The sequence below is a fragment of the Perca fluviatilis genome, chromosome 7 (assembly GCF_010015445.1).
Source record: "Perca fluviatilis chromosome 7, GENO_Pfluv_1.0, whole genome shotgun sequence".
Taxonomy (NCBI): Eukaryota; Metazoa; Chordata; class Actinopteri; order Perciformes; family Percidae; genus Perca; species Perca fluviatilis.
The window spans coordinates 22,982,849-23,007,400 of NC_053118.1; the positions used below are offsets into that span (position 1 = coordinate 22,982,849).

General features: G+C 40.3%; 2 protein-coding genes across 2 annotated transcripts; one reads left to right on the plus strand and one right to left on the minus strand.

The window, feature by feature from the left end:
- Positions 1-43: 43 nt before the first annotated feature.
- Positions 44-18,979, minus strand: leng8 (leukocyte receptor cluster (LRC) member 8). Its single transcript, XM_039805302.1, has 15 exons — positions 18,620-18,979; positions 17,269-17,404; positions 16,009-16,164; positions 15,760-15,837; positions 13,878-14,298; positions 13,044-13,215; positions 12,784-12,954; positions 12,232-12,480; positions 11,975-12,139; positions 11,571-11,865; positions 5,307-5,408; positions 5,113-5,181; positions 4,891-5,020; positions 4,589-4,796; positions 44-4,485 (listed from the first exon to the last, which is right to left on the minus strand). The coding sequence occupies exons 1-15, from the start codon at positions 18,658-18,660 to the stop codon at positions 4,323-4,325; spliced, it is 2,556 nt and encodes an 851-aa protein (XP_039661236.1). The 5' UTR covers positions 18,661-18,979; the 3' UTR covers positions 44-4,322.
- Positions 18,980-21,523: 2,544 nt separating this feature from the next.
- Positions 21,524-24,472, plus strand: cdc42ep5 (CDC42 effector protein (Rho GTPase binding) 5). The gene is made up of 2 exons (XM_039806443.1): positions 21,524-21,683; positions 22,587-24,472. The coding sequence occupies exon 2, from the start codon at positions 22,589-22,591 to the stop codon at positions 23,489-23,491; it is 903 nt and encodes a 300-aa protein (XP_039662377.1). The 5' UTR covers positions 21,524-21,683; positions 22,587-22,588; the 3' UTR covers positions 23,492-24,472.
- The last annotated feature ends 80 nt before the right edge of the window (positions 24,473-24,552 follow it).

The window sequence follows — 24,552 nt, forward strand, 5'->3', positions numbered from 1 at the left end:
TCTGCCAGTATGCATTAAACGATTTAAAACAGATAACACTGGATGTTCTTTATACTTGAAGTTTATTAATTTGTTCAAAAACAAATATACACAATATTTACAAAATGGCAGTTTATCATGTCAGATCTGTAGATAGGAAGGAGGCATTGCAGATTAAACTTCAGCTTCAGTTGTTGGTGAGCTGCAACAAACTATTAAAGCATTGCAGACGCAATACAATACTTACTAGTGAGAGTGACTAATTGCAAACGGGAAACGATCACAAACATACTCAACAGAAAAGGAAAAGATAAGAATGAGGAGAGAACAAATACTGGTTAGAGATTTGGAGGAGAGAGCAGGAGAGCAGAGCATGCAGGGAGAGGAAATAAGAGAAAGTGAGAGGAAAGACAGAGAAAAGACTAATTCAAAGTAAATGGCAGGAAATGAACACAGCAGAGGTGAGGGACATGGGGAGTTCTTCCAGTAAACATCAAGGCAGGAGTTACAAAGACTAATGGGAGATATACAGTCACATGGGAGCAAAAAACTACTGAAAACATGACTCGGCATCAGAGAGGAGGAACAAAACATCCAAAATGAAAATGTGTATTGTTAGTTGTCGGGGGGTGAATTTTTTGACTAAAAAACAAAAAAGTACACATCCTGGGCTGTTAATGCTGAAAACCTGAGACATCAGATTTACACACTTTAACCATGTGTAAAAAAAGAAAGAAAAAAATAAGAAGAAAATCTTACATTTACACCAACCAAAGGCAACAAACAACCATCAGTCACATGAGAAACCAAAAGGTCATTTCTTAGCATGGGAGCACACACCAGCACTTATCAAATGAGAAACTTTGCCTAAAGACTGTATACTAAGGAAAATTAAAATATATATCTGTAGGGGAATTTTGAGGATAACATGTTCTGTATGTCCAGACACATTGTTTTAGATGAGCGATTAAACTCTTAAAACTTGGCTCTATACTGCAACTCTAACTGACTCAAGCATATCTGTCCACTAAGCTATCTATTCTCAACTATTAATATATTAATATTGCGAAAAGAAGAAGAAAAAAAAAATACTAACGGACGACAAATTTTACCAGCAAACTTTAGGTGAATTATATATATATATAAAAAAAAAAAATGTATAAATGCATCTGGACAAACAGAAAACAGCAGTACATGGTGACTTTGTCAATCTTCAAACTTTTTTTTTTTTTTTTTTAAACTAAACAGCACATGTTGCACAGAAAAACATTTGGTTAGCAGCAAATCATATTAGCAGCAACATTTTCCATATTTCATTATGTGAGGCTCCCATGTGTTTCATCAGCTGTGAGGCTTCAACTCGAGTGGGCCAAACCAAGACTCTGATTGCTCACAATTCACTCTCTCCGGCTGGCGTCTGTAAGTGGTTCGCCCACTTATATCATCACTCCATGTGCTCCTGCAATGCAGCAGTGCTACGAGCTGAAGAATGAGACGTCTGGTGGTGTGTGAGAGAAAATGTTTAGGGAGTGAGGAGGGGGGTGGGGGGTGTAGCAAAGAGGACAGGGGATCAGGTAAATGAAGGGGAAAGAAGAAAACATGTTGAGATCATTGTCATCACAAAATGTTTGAATTAAAATGGTCAACAATGAACAGTTTGACAAACATAGATCCAGGTTCACAAGAGCATTTGGTCAATCTAATGGAAATTTGTCCCTTTGTGGAAGGCGTTAACATTACATGTTTGGCTAGATCAGCTTTGCATGGGACAATCTGCTAACACTAAACTGCCACAAAACAGGCAAGCAACACGGATGTGGCAATGTGTTTTTTGCCTGAAGACGGGACCATTTTAATATTCGTCATAACTGAAAATTGAGCATATCTTACCACAATCTGGTTTAAGAGCCTGTGCCAATGTTTTCAGACTGTACTGAGAGAAACTAGCAATCATCAACTCCACCACTACATCCACTCTAATGAAGACATAGCACACAACCCAATCCATAATGGTTCGTATTTAAGTTTACATATTCACATAAATGATCTAAGTTTCAAACCCCCCCCCCACCACAAAACAATAAAATAAAAATAAAATAAAAATCACACTTACCCTGTGTGTAAACAATAAAACCTACACTATGCACTAATTGAAAAGAAATCCTGGCAATATCATACAATATTTACAAAAATATACTCTGTAGACAAACACATGTAGATTGTACAGTCAGCCTGCATCCACTTATCTTCTGGTCAGTTACACTTAAATACCTCGGGCTTAATATTTCTACAATGGTAATTAATACTGTTCAAATAAAAATCTCAAATTATGAAGAACAATGTTTTCAATTTTAGCATTCTATAAAGGACCCAAATTATAGGATATGGTGGAAAGCAGTACCAAATTAAGTCAGTGTGAGAGGTTGTGTTGGTTAAGGGGTACGTTTCCTGACATTTTCGAGCCTTCTATTGACTACAATTTTAAGTATTGTTATACATTTTTTTCCCCCAATTATCACCTAAAAATAGTGTGAACCACCATTATTCTAGGTCCTGAAAAGCACAAACCTCCTGAAGACAAATGTGCCAAAATCCCATCACAAAGAACTAACTTCACTACAACTCTGCTGCCACTTAGAAAAACTCGTTTTTCACTTCAGGTTATTTTCGAAAATTCCTACATACCTGCTGAATAAATTGACATAAAAGCACTAGTCTTCACTCAACTTCCATCTCCCTTTTTTTATTAAATTACTGTCTACATCACTTTGATTAAATACTTTACCATATGACATTCAGACAGCACAAGTACATGTGCAGTACATTTCTGGGATCTTCCGGTCACTATTCTAGGCATTTTAGGATATTGTGAAATTTGTTACGATACTTTATTGACCTGTCCAATATCATAAAAATCTGCTTGCAGCTCCATAATACCTTCTCCTTTTGTCAAGATAAAGGCAGATACTGCTGTCCAAAAAACACAACACAAAACATTCAACAGAAGAAATGTGAGGCAACATCTGTTGTGTCGTCATCTACCTCCATCCAGAGAAGTCCCTTTCGCTTACCAGCCTTGCAAACACCAGAGCAAGATGTAGCATACAAACCACTCGTCGTTATTCCTTCTAGAAGCAGCAGCAGGTTTCCTGCTGACGCTCCACCACGCGGGATTCACCTTCAGCTGCATTTAAGGATGGCAGCTGAGCTGCCCCCGTTTCTTCTAATCAACAGCTGGTGATGTTAAGACAGCCAACACGGATGAAAGATGGGCTTCATCACTTTGCAGGTCTACTGGATTCCAGGTGCTGGCAGAACTTCTAAATAAGGATGATGGAAGCAGATTCCCTCTCTTCTCTGCTTCTGGCTGCGGTGATTCTGGAGACGGAGCTCAGCTTCGAGGGTGCGGAGGAGTGAGGAGATCACCTCGATGAAGAACACTTGACTGTATTCTTTATCATACACAAAGTCAATGCTCATTAGGTTGAGACTTCTTCCCCAAAGCTGGCCAACCTTTTCATGACCGTGACCAGTGAATTAATACAACTTAATTCAATCCGGAACAAGACTTAAGACTTCAGTCCATTGCTCTCACAGGCCGTACAACTGGGGACAAGGACCGGGATGCACAGCCAACTGTGGATACCTTGAGGAAAACAGGCGCAGGACAGGACATACAAACCACCACCTTTTCTTCTTTCAGACAAACTGGCGGCATCTTCTCACCGTGTCGTTTCACAGTCTCTACGAGGAATATGTAAACTTGACCTGAATCTTCAAACAGGAGAGAGCTGGATGAATGACTTGAAGAACAGCTGTCTGTATTTCCCTTTTGGTTGACAAGGCTTGAATCTTCAGGTCTTGGAGCTGTTGACTTGAGGAAGGAAAAAACATAACAGAACACTGTTAGCTTTGACATCTGATGGCGCTTACGGAACAGGAACCATGAGGGTGCCTCCCTGATCTGGTTCTGTGACTTCTTGGCCTCTAAATGCTGAGATCCCATGTTATTCCCAAATCTAGACTCTTCACTCACTTTTCTGGGATTATAAATGCAGTGAGATAACTTGGGCATTAGGCTTACCTACAATATTTGTGCAACAGTGTGTGCAGAATCGTGTTTAAAACACTTGTTATCTGAATGTCAGAAATTACATCTGAAATTTGAATCTCGCAGCAGAGTATTCTAGCATGTATCTTTCTATATGGGTCTTCTATAAGCTGTTAGTTTGCTAACTACTCTATCTGAACAGGCCGAGGTGTCTGAAGTGCAGTGCATTGTATATGTTAGGATCCATGATGGTCCCTTAGTGCCTCCCTTCATGGTGCTACCCCCCACCCACTCAGGAGGCAGCCAAAGCAGCTGTGCTGGTTTTGCAGTCTATTTTTTGGGGGTCACAGGGGTAGAAGGTGACACCTAGCCCAGTAAGAAACGCCATACATGAGTCTAAACAAGAGAAGCCCAGATTGGACTGCACATACTGCACCGGCAAGTCAGGCCTGAACCTGAGGAAAGAGGAAACAGAGAAATGGGGATCTCATAAGTTATGAGGACCCTAAAATGACGACCTAAAATGTGCAAATATATAGTTATTTAAATTTGACTTACGTTTTGGCTATGGCCCGAAGTGCAACCTTTCTTTCCCTCTCTACAAACTTGTCAATGAGGTATGAAGCCATGCGCGGGGCTTCCTTGTACAGCTTAAAGAAACGGCGATAGTTTCCTAACGCCCAGGCGGCACGGAGTGCGAGAGCATGAGCCACACACACATCTGCCCGCAGAGCCGGGGTCAAGTACACCAACTCAGTGGTCAGATCTGGAGAAAATGAATGGCCAAAGTTAAAATATGAAGGGAAAGGGTGAGTATGTGATGTGCGATAGTGACTGAAAAGAAAACAATGTGAGCATACCTCCAGAGTTTTTAGTGAAGATGTAATACAGCAATCTATATGCTGTAAACTCTCCGATGTTCTCTGAGGGATTGTCCTTATACAGGGCCTTCAGCTGGGTCTGACACTGGTTGAACTCTTCATGGTCTCCCTGAAGACAATAAACGTTCAGCTAGTATTCAAAAAAAATACACTGCTATGACTTTTAACTACTGCAACACTTAAAAAGAAAAACAGACTTACCTTTTCCAGAGCAATGCGTGCATGACACTCGTACACTTCCACTGTGAAGTCAGTACGAACTCCTTGGACCTGGATAATGAGGGGGAATAAACACATTTAGGAAACAAAGAAGACAATACAAACCCAGACAGATCAACATTGTAAAAAAACACAAAGACAGAGGGACAAATGAAAGACTTATGAAGATAACCAACCGTGAGGTCCTGTCGTATGGACTTCATCTGTTCACAGGCATAGGTGTAGTCGTGGTGGGTTTTCCAGTGGATTTTTACAGCCTGCAGAGATTTTCTCAGGACCTGAGTAAAAACAAGTTCAGAAACAGATCAAAGTCTGGATCTTGATCTTCTGTGATGTAGAATGAGAAATAATTGGGCTTCCGGTTTGGGTCATGCGGAGATAGGACGTGAGTTAGGAGAGCTCCCTGCTTAACTTTCAAATATTGACCTTTAAAAACGCTACTTAAGGCACTCTGACACTAGTATAAGACTCGTGTTACAAAAGTCATTAACACGTCGGGAAGAGGCACACCACTTGCGATATGAGCAAGAACAAGCCGCCAACAACTCAACCAACAACCCGTACTAGCGTGGCTAGCAGAGTCGCTAGCATGGCTGCGGCTAGCTCTGAAACGACTTCAAGCACCGACGGGATTTCCATGAGCCAACTTGTAGTCGAGCTGGATAAACAACGTTCTTCACTCAGAGAGGACATCTCTGCTCTTATTCAGGAATCTGTTGCTTCGCTACAATCCTCCGTGAATACTCTTACAGAAACTGTTACCAGTTTCCAGGTGCGTTTAAGCACAACCGAATCTCTGGCTGGAGACAATTTTGCTGCGCTACACAAGGCTGAGAGAAAGATCAAACAGTTGGAAGAGCAAACCGCCACTCTACTTGACCGGGTAGAGGACATGGAAAATCGCTCTCGAAGAGCTAACCTCAGGATATTGAACGTTCCAGAAGGCAGCGAGAAAGGCCAGTCTACTGTAAAATTTGTGTCTGAAATGCTTATGGAAGTGATGGGTGAAGGCGTCTTTCAAAAACCCCCCGACCTGGAGCGGGCACATCGCTCTCCGGCCAGAAGCCTCAGGAGGGTCGACCCCCCCGTCCCTTGGTGATCTGCTTCCACCGGTTCCAGGAGAAGGAAAAGGTATTGCGGTGGGGCCGGACGCATGATGTGAAGTTTAAGGGATCCAAACTTAGGATCTACCCGGACTTGTCGGTGGGTCTGGCGAAGAAACGCGCTGCGTTTAAGGACGTAAAACAGCGGCTGTATGAGAAGAACGTACGGTTCAGCTTACTGTATCCGGCACGCCTTCGAGTTCATTTTGATGACCAAACGTTCATCTTCTCCTCGCCGGAGGAGGCCCAGGAGTTTTATGACCGCTGTGTTGCTACGCGTGAGTAGCCTAGGCTACTATTTCAGATGATTATCCTGAACTGTGGTCATAATGTCTTCACGCAACCAGGTCACTGCAGGTGAAATTACAATATCTTTGAAGGACTTTTGCTTCTACCTGTTGTGGGTTATGTGACTGCTGGTACACTTTACCTTTAACCAACATTTTCCTTTCGGATGCACGCAGGCCCTTGTTGCAGAGTTATAAGTTCACATTTATATGGTATGTTGTATGTGGCCTTATGCCGGGCTCAATTAGCCTAGTCGTTGTTGTAAATTGTAGTCTGTTTAGTTCACTACACTATTCGAGTCATCACGTTTAACGTGGGCGTTGACTTGCTTGCGTTAGGATTGGGAATAGCCTAACATAGGGATAGTAAGAAGGACTATTGGAAGTCTAACCACATTAATGCTGCGGTTCGTCATAGTTCAGAGGATGAACCTAGATTTCTTCATTTGTTTTATAACAGGGATGGGTTGCCGGGCTATGTGTTTTTATTTTTTATTTTATTTTTTATTTTATATATATATATTTTTTTATTTATTTTTATTTTTTATTTTTTTTCTCTCTCTCCGTTCTTCACTCTCTTTTTCGGTCTCACGGCTTCTTACAATGGTTTATCATGTGCTTCACCACCCATATCGTTGGATAAACGGCTTTTAGGCAATGGGCACAGAAAGTAGAAATATGTCAGGGGGGTCTGCAGTACGTTTTACTAGCTGGAATGTTAGAGGCATGAACGGACCGGTGAAAAGGGCCCGGATATTTTCGCATTTGAAAAGACTGCACACCGAAATTGCATTTTTACAGGAAACACACCTTCGTGTTCAAGACCATATTTTGCTTAGGAAAGCATGGGTAGGACAGGTGTATCATTCAAACTTCAGCAGCAGAGCTAGGGGAACATCAATACTAATTCATAAAAAGGTATTATTTACTCCCTCAGAAATACTTTCAGATCCTCAAGGGCGTTATATTATAGTATCGGGTAGTCTATTTCAGCCCTGTGGTCTTAGTTTGACATCTATGCCCCAAATGGGATGATGCTGATCTTTTTAAAAAAAAAATTTAATTTATTTAATATTTGGGGGTGATATGAATTGTGTGATTGATACAGCTTTGGACCGTTCAAATCCTAAAACTACACTCACATCAAAGATGTCTAGGACGCTCTCTGGCCTCATGTCCCATATAGGTTGTATAGACCCATGGAGATTTCTATACCCAAATAAAAGAGAATTTTCTTGTTTTTCACATGTGCACCAGTCCTACTCTAGAATAGATTACTTTTTCATTGATAAACATCTTCTCCCCTCCATAAAATCTGTGGAGTATTCAGCTATTGTAGAGTCTGATCACGCACCCCTCATCCTCGACATTAACGTTGCACTTAAATATCCCGCAAGGTCTTCTTGGAGGCTGAACACGGCATTACTTTCGGATACGAACTTTTGTCAGTACGTATCAAAAGCAATAGATGATTTCCTTCTATTTAATCAGACGGACTCTATATCACCATCCATATTGTGGGAAACATTCAAAGTTGTACTGAGGGGACAGATAATATCATTTTCTGCAGCACGCAATAAGGAAAGAAGGCAAACACAGGAAAAACTAATTGACTCCATTTTGAAAATTGATCATAAGTACTCAAGGACCCCAACGCCCGAGCTATGCAAAGAAAAACTGAGCCTTAAAGCGCAATATGATTTATTGTCCACAGATAAGACTGAACGAAATCTTTTGCGGTCGCGCTCATTTTTCTACGAACATGGGGAGAAGGCAGGGCGTCTTCTCGCCCATCAGCTGAAGGGTAAATCTGCATCCAGACTTATACCTATTATTAGGAAAGGACCTCAGGAGGTGACAATAGACCCCCAGGAAATCAACTGCACTTTCGAAAAATATTACTCGGACTTGTACTCTTCGGAATTTCCGCATGATACTTCTCATATGACAGAATTTTTAGATAACTTGGATATTCCATCAATTGCACAAGACCAAAGTGAAAGCCTGGAAAGACCTCTAGATAAACAGGAAGTAGAGAACTCAATTAGAGATATGCAGAGCGGAAAGGCCCCAGGGCCAGACGGCTACCCAATTGAGTTTTTCAAAAAGTTTTCTTCACAGCTGACACCTCTACTTCTTAACATGTTTAACCACTCCCTTGAACAGTCTTCCCTCCCACGGAGCCTCACAGAGGCTCTTATCACAGTTTTACTGAAGCCAGGCAAAGATGCGATGGACTGCAGCTCTTACAGGCCAATATCTTTGTTGAATGCAGATGTTAAGATCATCTCAAAAGTTTTGGCCACTAGAATAAACTCTGTCATATCAGATATAATTTCAGCTGATCAGACAGGTTTTATGAGGGGGCGTCATTCATTCGTCAATATCCGCAGACTTTTGAATGTAGTGCATTCTCCAGCGTCTGGGGTCGCACCAGAAGTGGTGGTGTCCCTTGATGCGGAGAAAGCTTTCGACAGGGTCGAATGGGGCTATCTCTTTTCCGTGCTGGGTAGATTTGGGTTTGGTCCAAAATTTGTTTCCTGGGTTCGACTATTGTATTCTTCTCCTAAGGCTGCAGTAGTCACTAATAAATTATGTTCGCAATATTTTTCTTTATCCAGGGGAACGCGTCAGGGTTGCCCTCTCAGCCCATTGCTGTTTGTTCTAGCGATAGAACCCCTGTCAATAAAGCTTAGAACCACACAGTCCATACATGGTATTAGCAGGATGGGAACGGTATATAACATTTCTTTGTATGCTGATGATCTTCTAATTTATATAACGGACCCGTTGTCATCTACACCTGTAATTTTGAAGATTCTTGGAGACTTTGGTAGCTTTTCAGGGTATAAAATCAATTATTCAAAAAGCACATGTTTCGCTATTAATGAAGTAGCGCCAAATACGAGAATCGGAATTACCCTTTTGTATATCACAGTCAGGGTTTAAATATTTGGGAATTCATGTCACCCCTCTTTTCTGGTTTGTTTGATGCGAACTTCACTCCAATACTTGAGAAACTAAAATCTGACCTCCAACGATGGAGCACCATTTATTTATCTTTAGCCCGAAGAGTTAACTGTGTTAAAATGAATGTGCTGCCTCGATTTTTATATTTATTTCAAAGTCTTCCAGTTTTCCTTCCAAAATCTTTCTTTCGCGCAACAGATAAGTTACTCTCACATTTTTTGTGGGGAGGTAAAACTTCAAGGCTGTGTAAAAAATTCCTTGAAAGACCAAGGCAGAGGGGTGGGCTTGCCCTCCCAAATTTAATGATTTATTACTGGGCTGCAAATTTGCAAAAAATTGTTTACTGGTTTCAATCTCCTGAAGCAGGTTGGTGTAGTGCAGAGGCCAATTTTTGTAAACCGGCGTCTCTTGCTGCACTGATTACGTCAAAACTTCCCCTCTCCCCATCACGCTTCTCCTCCAGCCCAGTAGTAAGTTCAACACTTAGGATTTGGATACAATTTAGGCAAACGTTTCATCTCTCTGATCTGTCCATACTCAGTCCTATCTGTAATAATCATCTTTTTCCGGCTGCTAAAATGGATGATACTTTGATTAACGGGACAGTATGGGCCTTTCTGTGTTTAAAGATTTTTTATAAATAACGTCTTTCTCAGTTTTGCTGACCTGGTCAGTAAATTCAACATTAGTAAGTCCAGTTTTTTCAGATATCTTCAGGTTCGCCATTTCATTCAAACACATATTTCATCATTTCCTCGATTACCTGTGCACTCTGACCTGGAGGATATACTGCAGACCCCTCTGACCTCAAGAGGCCAAATTTCTAACCTATACAACTCTATTATGTCACTCTACAATGTATCCATGGATCATATCAGAACAAAATGGGAAGAAGAGTTGGGGACAAATATATCGGAGGATGTATGGGACAGGGCTCTAGGCTGGGTGAATGGGACCTCTTCTTGTGCACGTTTGAATTTGATTCAGTTTAAAGTTCTACACCGTATGCACTACAGTAAGGTTAAGCTGGCCAAGATATACTCTGAACACCGAATGCCATCTGTGATAGATGTAGAATGGACAGGGCAGATTTACTTCACATGTTCTGGTCATGTTCCATGTTGAGAGAGTTCTGGGCATCAATATTTAAAGTCTTAACGAAGCCTTTGAATTAGCTCTACAACCTAGTCCTTCAATGGCCGTGTTTGGGGTACATGAGGGTGATTTTGTAATGTCCAACAGTATGGCGGGGGTGTTGCTTTTGCAACCTTATTAGCGCGCTGGTAGAATACTTATGGACTGGAAATTCGTCTATACCGCCCCAAAGCTGCCACTTGGCTTTCTGATGTTATGATGTTTTTAAAAATGAAAAAATCAAGTACTTTCTTAAAGGATCAACCAAAAACTTTTACAAGAATTGGGGCCCTTTACTGGCTTACTTTGAAGGACTTACTGCACTTCCCTCTTAGTAAAGGCTAAGAATTGTAGAGCATAATGATCACACTATTTGTTACCATGAGTGATAGTTATTTATTTTCTACTTTTATTATTATTAATTAATTAATTTATTTATTTATTTATTTATTTATTTTTTAGTTGTTACTATTATTATTACTTCTATTTTCATTTTCATGTTTCTATTTTCCTTCTCTTGTTTTTTATTTAATTATTTATTTTTTTCCTTATCCTCTTCTCCTCGGCATAAGGGTCTTGTTGTGGGTGGGATGGGGTTAACAGAAAGATGTCTTTTATAATTGACACTGTATTAATGCATTGAATTCTGTGCGTTCTATCTTTTCTAAAACAATAAAAACACATGTTAAAAAAAAAAAAAAAAAAGAATGAGAAATAATTATACTCAAAAACTCATGTCACTCCCTTCTTCTCCCTTGTTTTATGCCATTTGAATGGTATTAAGTATTCTGAAAAACTGACTTAAGAAAACCTTAACACTTTTTTCAGTATTTCTCAGACAATAACTGAAGAATGACAGGTCTCCAAAAAGCTAAACATCATCTCAGGACTGTAAAACCTGCAGTAAGAATACATTAAAAAAGGCAGACCGAAGAGCACAACTTACATGCACAGGGCGCACAGTGGAGGGGTCCGGGGCACAGGTGAGCCTCAGATAGGACTTGGTGATGTCCTGGCACGTTCCCACAATGGGGCAGTCCTCCCAGCTGAGGCCCTCCTGCGTTCCATCAGGTAAGTCCAGGGAATTGATGGAGAGAACCAGGGGCTCTGAGCGAAGCTGCTTGTGGAAACGAGCAGCTCTGCTCTGCTTCTTGGCTTCTCTGTTGGGGTCATGAAAATCGAGACCAGCGTTGCCACCTTTCCTCTTCTTTCCAACAGCTGGATTGGAATCGTCCATGTTTCTGGGAGATTAAGTTAAAAGGTTATTGCCCGTGCCGTACAGTAGTAAAGTAGTAAGTCTTCCTCAAGAACAGTGATCAGTTCAAATTTTTGTAACGTGTATTTATTTACCGCCTTCCTCTGTTTGCCTTTCCTCCTCGTCCTCGTCCTCTCTCTCCACCTCCACGGCCTCTATCCCTGTCATTACCACGACCACGTCCGCCTCTCTGACTCCGTCGTGACAGCTGAGGTCGGAGGTCACTGGAGATGCTGCTGTCTGACTGCGAGCCAGAATCACTGGGTGCATAGGAGACACTAAACTTTCAAAAAAGGGAAATACCCAGGAAGCCTACAGTAACCAAAGACAAGGCGGGGAAATAGTGCCTTACCTGCGTCTGTGCCTTTGGTTGCTGCGGTCCCTGTTTCGGCCATGGGAGGGGGATGGGGAGCGGGAGGAGGAACGGGACGAACTAGAAGAGGGACTCCTTTGAGAAAATATATTTCTGTAGTGGCCCAATCGGTGTGCACCACCCCTGCCTCTTGGAGATGCAGCCACTGCACTTCCACCACGACTAATTGAGCCATCTGACGACCTCTGGGATGCAAGAGATTCCCAACGAGACTGCTTGGCCTTTAGTCTACAAAAAAAAAAAAAATCACAATGGTTCAACTTGCAGGCAACGCTATCAACAAGTCACAAGAGTCCACAACTATTCAGAGCAAAGAAGTGCATCAATTAATATAGCAGTCAATTTTTTTAAAAACAATCCCAGAATTCAACTCTACACTCAACTGAAACCGCATCAAAATATGGTAAATTGATATTTGTTAAATCTGCAAAGCTCATGTGTAGTAGTTTGGAAAAGTTTTTGGAAAAAGTCAAATCTTGGATAACAATTAATATATACACCAGGCAAACACTAATCCACTTGTAAACTCACTCTGGCAATGGCTCATGAGTCCAATCAATGGTGTAAGCAGAGCCATCCTTCAGCCGGTCCTGCAGAACTTCCTTCAGCACCTTCTCTGTACGATCTTTGTCTTCCTCCGTCTCACAGGCTGTAAAACAGCGCTGCACGTATTCCTTCATGGCTTGGGGCCAGTCCTGGGGTCTGGAGAGAAAGCATTTTAAGTCAACATATTATTCACTGATTCTCTCTCTTTTTTTTTTTTTTATCTGGAGTGACAGACCAGGTCTCACCGTGTCTGAGCACCTCCGGGTGCAGCACTGGCCGAAGATGGGGAGGAAGGAGTTGGATTCAATCCTGAGGGATGCTCGCCTGGAGGGAAACTCTGATTGGACATTGAGGAACACTGAACCTGATAGGGCCTCTTATGAATATTGAACTTCACCGAAGCTGTCCCAGGTGCCTCTGTGAGAACCAAAAAAAGGAATATAATGAAGAAATGTAAATAGTCATTGTGGAGTTTCTTCTCTTTCTTTCGTTCAGCCTTATATAACTAACTAAAATACCGAACACAGAAAAACTTTAGGTCTTTAGCATAAAGAATCTGGATATCTGGATTCAGAATGTAGAACCACATTTGTCCTGGCATCATCTTTTAAACCTCACGGCCCCCTCTCATACTAAGCTCCTCCTAATGAGAGGGAATGTCTCTGATTGGTCAACATGCAACTGTAGCCAGGTGAAACACCTGCCTGCCTTTACTTCTCCTATATTACTGTGCAAGGGTGCTCCTGGTACAGATATGCTCTCTGCCTCTCTTATGCAATAACAATCCTAGTTACGAATATTTTCTGCCATGTACAGGGCAAGATGACCTATTCCCTCTCTATGTTATTGTGCATGAATATACTCACTTTCTGATCATAAGTAATGTTTTATTTGATTCAAATTAATATCGCTTATGTATTGTTTATGTAAATAACACAATTTTCTTTCAACAAGAGGAATGTTTTGTGGTGGCCTAAAGGTTAAAGAAGCGAGCTGGGGAGGTCACCGGTTTGATCCCCAGACCGGCAGGATAGAAAATGTTCTACATGTCAGCTACCTCACAAAAGAGCAAATCTTACGTTTCATGCGGTGCCACAGTTGCTGTCCTTGTTTTTGGTTTTTGTTTTTGTTGGCCTCTCCTCTGCCAAGCCCTGGTACATACTGGCCTGGCTGCTGGGAGGTATTCTGAGAGGGCTGATACGTGTGCTGAGCCTGGAAGCCCTGTCCATAGTTAGGCCTTCCCTGGGAATGATTGTAAGCTTGCATTTGGTTGGGGTCACCGTGTGGGTATTGCATGGAGTTACTGGCACTGTAGGCATTTTGTGATGGAGGAGGGGGATACTGGGAATTGGGTGGGGGAGGGATAGATGGGGGTGGAGGAGGAGGGGGTTTCTCAGAGGTGGTTGGGCTCTGGGGTTGCTGGGGAGTAGCAGGGGGAGGGGGTTGTGGTTGAGAGGGGTAGCCTGGGGACTGGTCTTCCATTCCAGGCACTGGAGGAGGCTATGAAAAGAAAGATGGAAAAAAAAATTATTTTACAACTTTTTACTAGGGCTGTCAGCATTAATGGTTTAATCGCAATGCGGTTAAGGGCTGAGCATAACGCGTTATTTTTTTTATTTTTGTTTTAAAATCGCATTAATGCATGCCGCCATTTATTAATTTATTTCCACTTCACTCGGCTTCGCGTCGTGCCTAACAGGCTACTATTTTGACCCTTTGCCATACGTCCTCGTAACACATCCTGCTACTGCAGGAATAGCAATGCGGATTTCAGTGCCTCATTCCGGTGCCAATGATATGCCTGCGCTTCTCTCTGATGCTCTGAAACAGACGTTACAGGAAACCGAAACGTCGCTGCACGTGACGCTTGTTAAGACTACACTCAACAGCAGCTAACGTTAGCCTACCGCTAGCTAGAAGCTGGATTAAACACGGTTACATTGGTGACAGCTAAAGCTAAATGGTGTAAAGTTTGTCTGTATTTCACTGTAGAGGATTCCAACACTGGGATGTAACAATCTGCATTGACAGTTCAATGAAACTGGTAACCTACAGCCTCATGGTGCATTCAAAGTTATTGTCAAATGCCCTTTTCCCATCTGGTGGTTGTTTTTGTCGTTCAACAGCTATTTACTAGTGAAATAAGTTATTTTTATAGTTATTACATTATTATTAAATCATTTAATTTTGACCATATGGCCTTAGCAATAAACAAGCTGTTGTTTAATCTCGCCAACTGTTGTTTAGTACCCTTCTTTTTTTTTACTTTCTTAAAAAGTATTGGTTCAGGCACCGGTACCGTTTTAAAAGTACCGCTTTAGCACCGGTATCCAAACCAAACAATACCCAACCCTAATATTGACTCTAGATTCAAATGTGTGACTAGATTCACACATTCTTCTTTTGTTTACAGTAAATAAATAATAAACAAATACAAATCTTAAAATCAAGTTCATAAAGTCACTTTCTTTTTCACTCATTCATTTGATTCCCAATCAAGATACACTGGTAAGAATTGCTTTCCATTGTTAATATGTACTTAAAAACAGGTCTGAAACGCAAAATAGAATTTTAATCGTGATAAAACATGCGATTAACTATAGAAATTCAGCAATTAAAAAACATTTATCGTTTGACAGCCCTACTTTTGACTAGAAGCTACAGAAATGCCCAGGGGATAAAGTTGGCATGCCTTACACCGTACATTAATTTCACACAACACTCATACTACTACTGTCATACTATTACAAAATGAGTTCATCTAAACAGGTTTGATAGGGTCACTGGTCATGTCACGTAAAAATTAAAGACTAGTTAGAAAGAAACTAGAAAAGTTAGTTCTAGGTTTGTAAAATGTAAAGGGTCAGTGACAAAACAATCAAATCATCATCTCATCAATTAGGTCTGTGATTATACATGTGATGTAATGAAGGGGTCTATGGTACATAAGAGGTTATGTACCTGTCCATTAGAGGTGGGAGTTCCTGGGTAAGGCCCTGGGGGTACACCAAACTGATTTGGTGGATATGAAGCTCCATACTGGAAATGTAAAGAAACCCATGTTGTCGTTTTTTAGCCTTCTCAGCATCAGATGTTATTTAAGAAGATACAAGCCTTGCAGCTAACCGTGTTGAATGCAGTAGATTTATTTGTATTAAAAGGTTATTAAGGTAACATATTCATATGAACAAAATTATTTTCTGTACTTACTGGACCCATGGGGTAGTAGTAATTATAGGGGTATGTGTATCCAGGATAATGCTGCTGAGTTTGCTGGTACCATGGATAGTACTGCTGCGGTTGTTGTTGCTGCTGCTGCTGCTGAATGGCAGCAGAGTCAGTCACTGCTGGCTGAAACTGACCAGCCTGAAATGACACACATAAATTGCTAATAAATAACAAAAATAAATTGTTATTTTAATCCAGAACAGAAAGGAAATCATCTAGCAAGGACAGAAGCGATAATGCCACAAGAACATACAAAACAAAGTCTTTGTGAACCTAATTACAAACCAACACAGATCATGTTTACAGGAATTTCCACATCTTACACATCCAAACAACCATTGCCATTTTAGGCACTTATTACTTCTGTATGGCTTTTACAGTATGATTACAGTATAGGTCTAAGAAATTAAAGAAGCAATGTGTAGGTATTTGTATTTTTTTTGTTATGCAGAATAATGGGGTCCAATGTAGTTTTTTTAAATATATAAAAACTGGGAAATCTTATTTCAAAAGAAGTCTATATTTTATTTGTATCTACCGGACAAAATAGCAACGCGGATTTCGGTGCCTCATTGCGGTGCTACTTGCCTAATGTCTGCACTTCTCTCCGATGCTCCGAAACAGAAGTTAGAGGCAACAGAAGCATCGCTGCCTGTCACACTAGTAAACACTAACAACACCTTACACTTGGCAGCAGGTAGCGTTAGCCTACCATTAGCTACAGTAGTAAATGGATTAAACATGGTTACAATGCTGTATTTCACTGTAAAAGATTCAGCGGGACATTCAACTGTCTGCCGCTTATTAAAGCTATGAGCTAAAAAAGACCCAAACTAGCACTGGTCCCTGCTGTTGTTGGAAAAACAACACAGACGTGAATAAAGGTTGCATTTACTAAAATTTGGTAAACCCCGTGGTGCATTCAAAGTTATTGTAAAATACCCTTTTCATCATTCAACTGCAATTTACTGGTGAAAGAAGTAATTATTGTTAAAAGCTATTGTTATTACATTTTGAATAACTATTTAAATTCCCCCCCTTTTTTGTGCGGCTCCGGAAATTGATCCGATCTGTGACTCAAAACCGTGATCTTTGCTATCCGTTGCACCCTTATTTGAGAGGGATGGGAATTTATATTGCAAGCCATTCTCGCAGTTTCATTATTAAAATGTGTGGTATATGGCAATTTTGGCAACCAAAAGCTGATGCCTGGTTGCCAAGCCTAAACACAGACACACAGACCTCTGCTGTGGCCGTCCGGTTAGCTTGTGCAGTCTTTGCAGAGCTCTGACTCTTATTAATGGACGCTAGTGCTTGTCTTGCTTTCTCCCATTCTGGGTTTTCATGAACCTGGCCATCTCCAGCTCCACCAAAGGACCTGCCATCAACAGAAGAATGTGATAGTTTTAGAATATTGAAATACTTTAATTTGTTAAAATAGCACATTTATAACATTAAACATATTGAGGTTGAGTAACACAACACTGATAATATATTAATAACATGAAAGGGATATGAAACAAATATATATTATATTTGTTTAAACGTTTACACTAGGTTCACTGTGACCTACTTAGCAGTTGACTTATCTTACATCTAACAGCCAGCTAATCATCTTGGTTAAAGCCAAGCAGAATCAGAATCAGCTTAAATGGCCTATTGTGAACACACAAGGAATCTGACTCAGGCTTTTTGGTTCTCTTAAAGTGCATACACAGAAACAGAAATATGGCTAAAAACAAGGACAACAAAACTGAACAAGGTAAACATAAACATCTGACTACTATGTACTGATATAAGTTTGTATATATATATTTAAAAAAAAAAGAAGTTTGTATATACATACACACATAACTGTTACATTACATACACATATACACACGTAAACAAATTGTTCTATGAGGATTTTAAAAGGTAATACAGCAGGGCATTGCAAAAGTGCAAACGGTGAACTATAAATGACTATGTATTAATTATTATGCAGCTAAAGTTACCCACGTTAGCCTGTGGATGCGTTAGGTTACTTACGTTAAGCTAACAGGTTAGCGTTAACAAAACCAATGGCCTATATGCTAACACTTGTCATCACCCTGAGCTGAAGTTAGCTTCTGATTCGTAGCTTCAGACTCGGCAGTTAGTTAGCGCTAGCCAAGTGTAAAGTTGAAGGAAACTTAACGCTGATGCCTGATTTGACAAGTCTATATAAAACATTTGTGTTTTTATCTAGACCTAGCTATCTAGCTAGTCCAATGTGGTCCTCATGTGAAAAGAACCCATGAAATCTCCCTTTATAGCATTTTCACTAATAGAATATTTTCATAAAATCTCAAAGTGATTTCAATGCGTCATCTAAAATCCCTAACAAGCTTTTAAGGTGAAACAACGGAGAAACGAATCGGGAGCTTCAAATGAGAAGCTAACTCCAGTGTCGTATGAGACGAGCTTGGACGAGCTAATTATCACTTACTCAAGATGAAAGCTAGCCATCTCGAAGGTTTAATACAATATTTTGACGTGATAGTCTAAAGTTAAATTGAATGCATTTAATTCCCCATGTGTTGAGGATGTTCTGTAGCTAGAAAGTGTGACCTACCAGTTTGTTGTAGGGGTTGCCTGTGTCGTGTTGGCGGCCATTTCGCCACTGACTAGCGTAAGCTAACGCTTGGACAGTTGTTCACTAGCTAAGCTAGCTGGCTAACGGCTAACGTCGTTAGCGTTAGCTCTCCTGCCAAAGCAAAACGTAAACAAAATGAAATCTAACACGATGATCAACTGATTACAAGAAGAACAGCCAGCCCGTCGCGACCACCGTCAATCTATTCAAACTCAAACTGTAATATACTTTCATTAAAGGTTAAAATGTACAAATTAAGTGAACATTCGCATATTTCCTGCCGTCTTCGTTGAAGACCAATTCGTCTGAGTGACTCGACTGTGGAGATACAAAATGGCAGATAAGTAACTGGCCAAGTCAGGTGACGTTGTGGTTTTACTGTTATTTTTTTCCCAGAGTAATTTCTCTCAGGCAAAGCCTACGCTCTTGTTAGTCCCACCTTCTGTACCATCCTACAGGGGGTGATTTCCACCAATCAAATGCATGTCTTTAGATTTAGGTCAGAGCCTTATTCATCTACTAGCCTGTCAATCACATGGATGTATTAACAGAACGGGCAATCATAACCATGAACGGAACAGGATTGTAATGCCTGGCAGGGCCTAACGCAGGAAATAATTTTCACACAAGTTGGTAGTGACCATAGACTGTAAAAGTACACTTTAATAAAAAATAAATAAATATATATACATATACAGTATATATATATTAATCTCAACATCAGATGTTGTTAGTCCATGTGTAACCAGAAAACATCTTTAGAAGGCTGGGAGGCTATTATTTTACCCATTCAAAAATATATTTTTACTCTGTGTTATTCAAAATTCATAGAGTTTAGGCATACTCACTCATTAGGGTATATAGTTTATCCTTACCTTCCTGTAAAGCACACACAGCTGCAGGAAGTGTGTTTGTGTGACCTTGTTTGTGTGTGTGTGTGTGTGTGTGTGTGTGTGTGTGTGTGTGTGTGTGTGTGTGTGTGTGTGTGTGTGTGTGTATTACAGAGAGGGGAGTCATATCCTGTTAGACAGTCTCTCCCACACTTAATCCCCCAAACATTCAAGCCTTTTGGAAGTCTCTATGGAGTACAAATTATGCCGTTAACTGTTTCGTAAATGTGCTGCACAGCAATGAACAGCACTTTTTTACTTTAAAAATAAGTTAAAGTCAGTGTTTTTTTTGCACTGCTTTTAAATAAATAAAACACTGTATTTAGTGTAATTATTATTTTTTTGTGTTTAGTGTAATTTCCAGCATGTTCCACAGTGAATGACATCATGTGCCTGCTGAATGAATAATTTGTTCCCATTGTTGTCTTGTCGGCTACATCATCACACAAATATGTCGAGCATTTGTGACAAGATCTCACAAACAATGACTCAATACCCATGACCATTGTGTGAATACCTGGGGTTTGGTAATGCCTCTTTTTTAACCCATGAGAGGAAACTGGATAATACAGACTCTTAAATAGCATCTCTACTCCACTCCTGTTGTTGATCCAAATTCAGGTTTCAGGTCTTTTTTGAAGAGGATTCTTTACTTATTGGTTGTATGAGCAAATATAGGTTAAAGAATACATGTAGCCTGAAAATATTTGTATTATTGTACATGTAATATTTCTTTTTTTTTTCAAGGAATTTTAAATTTTAGCAACGTTGGGGTAGTTTATGCTTAACAGTTAAAAACGAACACATATATTAGGCTGTTTCCAGTATTTTTAAACTCATGTAGAGTTTTAAACAGCATTTTGACATTCATGTTTGTCAAGTCTGTATTTCCTTAGAAGTTTCCTGCAAAGAACTGTGTGGTAGCCTACTAAATACAAAGCTAAGACAATTCATTTAGTTTGAGTGTTAAGTTTAGGCTATGGGCCTATATTTACCTATAAATATTTAATATTTTTCATATTTTCAACAAATCCCATTTAAAAAAAACAACAACATCAATTGATCCTATACTAACATGAATGATGTAGCCAAAGCCTGCACGCTGACCCCAATTGTTTAAAAAAAATAAAAACGCATCATTGATCAGTGTTGCACTGGGTGACCTGGTCCTTCATAACCTTGAACATGGGTGTTGTAGTTTATTTGAGTCACTACCTAATATGCTTTCCTGCTGCTCTAAACGACACAAAAAAGCGAATTATTCCTCAGCTGAAAATAGTCCCCGACAAATTTACTCGTGTTTGAGTATCGTTTGCTAAAAACTACAGTGCTCAGCTGCTTTTTGAAAATGAAAAGTTTTTAAGGAGAAGAATTACGTGAACTAATGGGCTTGGGTCTGATTGTAACGGACAAGATGGAAGTTGGAAAATATTGAGATACCACCAGTGCTGGTGTTGGTGTTTTCCTGTGATTTGTTAACAATAATAAAATATATAGGCCTACAGAATATTGCTAGCCTTATCCTTTGAATAGAGCTTGCAGAAAATATAACTGACAGGCTAAGTGAATAAAAAGAATAATGAAAAACCCAAATAGGCTAATTAAAACATTTTTAGAAAATCACTTGTTTATAGTGACAGGACTTTGACTCATGATCTAGTAGGCATATTTCTATCCTGGCTAAAACCCTTATTTTTCCATAAAGATATAGGCTACGGTACAATTAAAGTTAACAAGTTAGAATTTGATACTTTTTAATTGGATATGTATAGCCTATACATAACCCTCATTCACATAAACTTCCAGTAATCTACATCCTGTTGCTTAATTAATAAATATGGTTCACAATTCAACCTAACCTTCAATAAAAAAAGTGTTCTGTTTAGAAGCAGTCTGAGGAGTCTCGTTTGGAAACAACGTCTGGAAAAGTCAGCAGAACGACAGAAACGTTGATCCAGCGCTCCCCAATAACTGTCGCGTCACTTCCTCACCCCATGCCCATCCCTTTGGAAAAAAAGAAAATTCACACAGGCAAACGACGGCGAGAAAAAGAGCGAGGGAAAAGTCGGGAGGGAAGCAAAAGTCAAAAAGCCAGATGAAAAAGTTGGATACTGCGGAGCGAGTCAACCAAAGACCAGAATATTCTCTTTAAAGTAAGTTTTCCATACTTTGAATGCGTCGGTGACGCTCACTCATTGTCAATTGTTTAGTTTTACACTGGTCCAACGCTCCTTTCACTGCTTTGTCAATAAGTGTAACCCTCGCATGCTCTTCGTGTAAGTTATAAATTATATATTTAACTAATATAATACCATTTACTTACATTATTATTGGAAAGCCTTAAGGGTTGGGGTAGGCCTGTAAGCCCCCTCCCCTCTCAAATCTAACACACACACACACACACACACACACACACACACACACACATACACACACACACTAAAAAGAATGGTTTCTCAAGTGTAAATTCTGGTTTGCAATGTATGTTATTGATAAAGAAATTGTCATTAAGGTGGGTTAATATAATACTAATGTATGGGGTAATATTGGCTTCCACTTACTGTAATAATTAGTAAAAAAAAAAAGTAAAACTTAAAATCTTTCTTTTTTTATGCTGACATCTAAATGTAATGCCCACCAAAGAAGCACAACTCAATGGCTTTGGTTATAGTTAGGTTATAGATTCAGTTTTGTTTTTGTAGAGAAAGTTACAGTCTTGTTTATGTCCGCATACACCCTTGAGGGGAGAGAAAAGTATGTGCTAGCGTTGCATGAGTGTGTTTGAAGTACATGTCTCAGCATGGCCTTCACAGCCACAGTGCCAAAATGCTCATTGGTGTCCCACAATGTTGCACAACATAATGAAGTGTTGATGTTGCCCTGTCTTATCAGGAGGCTGGACTGGGGCTCCAGTAGTTCCATCTTCCTGCACAATTTTCGTATAATGTATATCTCATTTCAGTGTTGCTGCTATTCACTCTGTGCTATATGTAAATAAGAATTAACCCTCTCCCTGCTTTGCCTCCTTCTTCCCCTCTTCCTCAATCTGTCTACAGTCATGCCGCTGCATAAATCTACCCGGGCACCTCGCCTGGACCCTACCATGATCTCAGCCCCACTGGGCGACTTTCGCCACACCATGCACATTGGGAGGGGAGGCGATGCCTTTGGGGACACCTCCTTCCTGTCCACTCTTGGGCCGAGCCCAGCCAGCCCTGACCCTGAGAGTCCAGGGATGATGCCAGCTGCTGAACCTCAGGTGGCAGTCAACCACAGTGATCTTTATTCAGATGCTCCAGGAAGCCCACAGAACAATGAGCTTCAGCACTCTGAGTCAGTGTCTTCATTCGACCTGGACCTGGATCTAGGCCCGTCTATGCTGGGGGATGTACTAGGGGTGATGGACGGTTTGGGGCTTGACTCCAATGAGGAGGATGTGTTCAATCCCAAAAGTGGCACATCCTTGGTGGAGACAAAGCAGGGAAAAGGGGCCGTGGAGATGACTGTGAACAAACAGAACGAGCTGAATGGAAAGAACTTGGGTGGGTTGGATGGAAACCAGGTGGGAGACAGCAGGATAACAGATGGGAATGGGATCAAGCCAAAGGGGTTAAGACCAAAAGTGCGATTCAGCGATAAACGAGAAGAGATAATTCGCCAAGCATCTGAAGAGGAAGAGGGTCAAGGGTTCAACTTCCAGGATGAGGATCAGCTGGGGTGTCATAGTCCAACAAGGGGTAAGATTGAGAGCGTAGTAGGTGGAGGTGAAACCGAGTTCACCAATCACAAAGTAGATTTGCCACCTAGTCCGGACTCGTCACATAGCTCAGAGTATGAAGGAGTCACCCTATTGGACAGGAGGAGGGTCGACAGCTGCCACTCAGAGACTGATTCAGAAGAAGAGGAGGAAGGACGAGGCTACACATTTGAAGATGAGTTTGATGATGAAATTGGTCTATAGGGGATAGGTACAGTTTCCCCTTGAAAACAGATCATTGCTGTCAAGTAAATCAGATATACTGTATTTCTTAAACTCATCATCTCTGTATCATTTGAATGGGAGGCTTAAACAGAATGCAAACTGGATTTTTTTTTTTTTAAATGTACAGTTCGACGACGTTGCTCAACTGGAAAAGACATTTTATGTTTTATCTGTAAGGGTAGCAGATTTGTAATAGACTGTCATTTTCCTCAGCGAAATCAGTATGTCATTGGGGTTCTTACAGTGAAAGGTTTGTAGCACTTTGATTTATTTCATTGACCTGGAAGCTTTGCTATGAAACAGACTAAATTAATGATGCTTGCGTTCATTTCTTATATTTACCATCTGAAGCGCACACAACAGGTGTTACAGCTTTATGTTATAGTGCCTTAAGGAGAGCTGTATGCTTACACTATTGTACCATGTGCTATATCAATGTCTTAATTATTTCTCATATTGCATGTTTATTACAATCTCATTAGAATGTCTTCTCTTGATGTTTAATGCATTTGACGAGCTTTACAAATGATTCTTAAGAGACTTTGTCAGAAAATAAAGTCATCCTGTGTTTAATTATTTACTGTGAATTTGTCACATTCCAAATCTGACAGTGTTGAGTTTCTCTGGTTCAGATCTGTTTAACAATCCGTTTTCTTAATGCAGTTATTTAGCATGTTTTCAACTTACCAAAGCTTTTCTTTGGGCTGTGGGGCTGGACTAATACTGCAATGCTAAGACAATCGTGGGTTTCAAAAGGTCAACTGTAAATCAGGACCAGCTGTTTTTTTTTTTTTTTTGCTTGTATAATGCTTGTATTTTGACAAAATATTTCAGAATGCTATAAAAGGGAGAGGCCATTACCCTCATGAAAATGCTGGTTTAAACACATTTGTTATCCTGTGGTTTGATAAGGATTACAGTGGAAAAAAAAATAAAACAATTGGGATTTTGAAATATTCAGACTTGGCTATGACTTGTATTTTCATTGGAAATGACTCCTGGCCGGAAAAGAAATGTAAACCTTTTATGTATAGACACTT

Bases quoted from the DNA above. Each gene is read 5' to 3' on its own strand.
- cdc42ep5 (XM_039806443.1), top strand. From the start codon at position 22,589: ATGCCGCTGCATAAATCTACCCGGGCACCTCGCCTGGACCCTACCATG.
- leng8 (XM_039805302.1), bottom strand. From the start codon at position 18,660: ATGGCCGCCAACACGACACAGGCAACCCCTACAACAAACTG. The intron at 17,405-18,619 runs GTAGGTCACACT...TGTTGATGGCAG, and splicing joins GCAACCCCTACAACAAACTG to GTCCTTTGGTGGAGCTGGAG. The intron at 11,866-11,974 runs GTAAATAAATAC...TTAATCTCCCAG, and splicing joins AAGGCAAACAGAGGAAGGCG to AAACATGGACGATTCCAATC.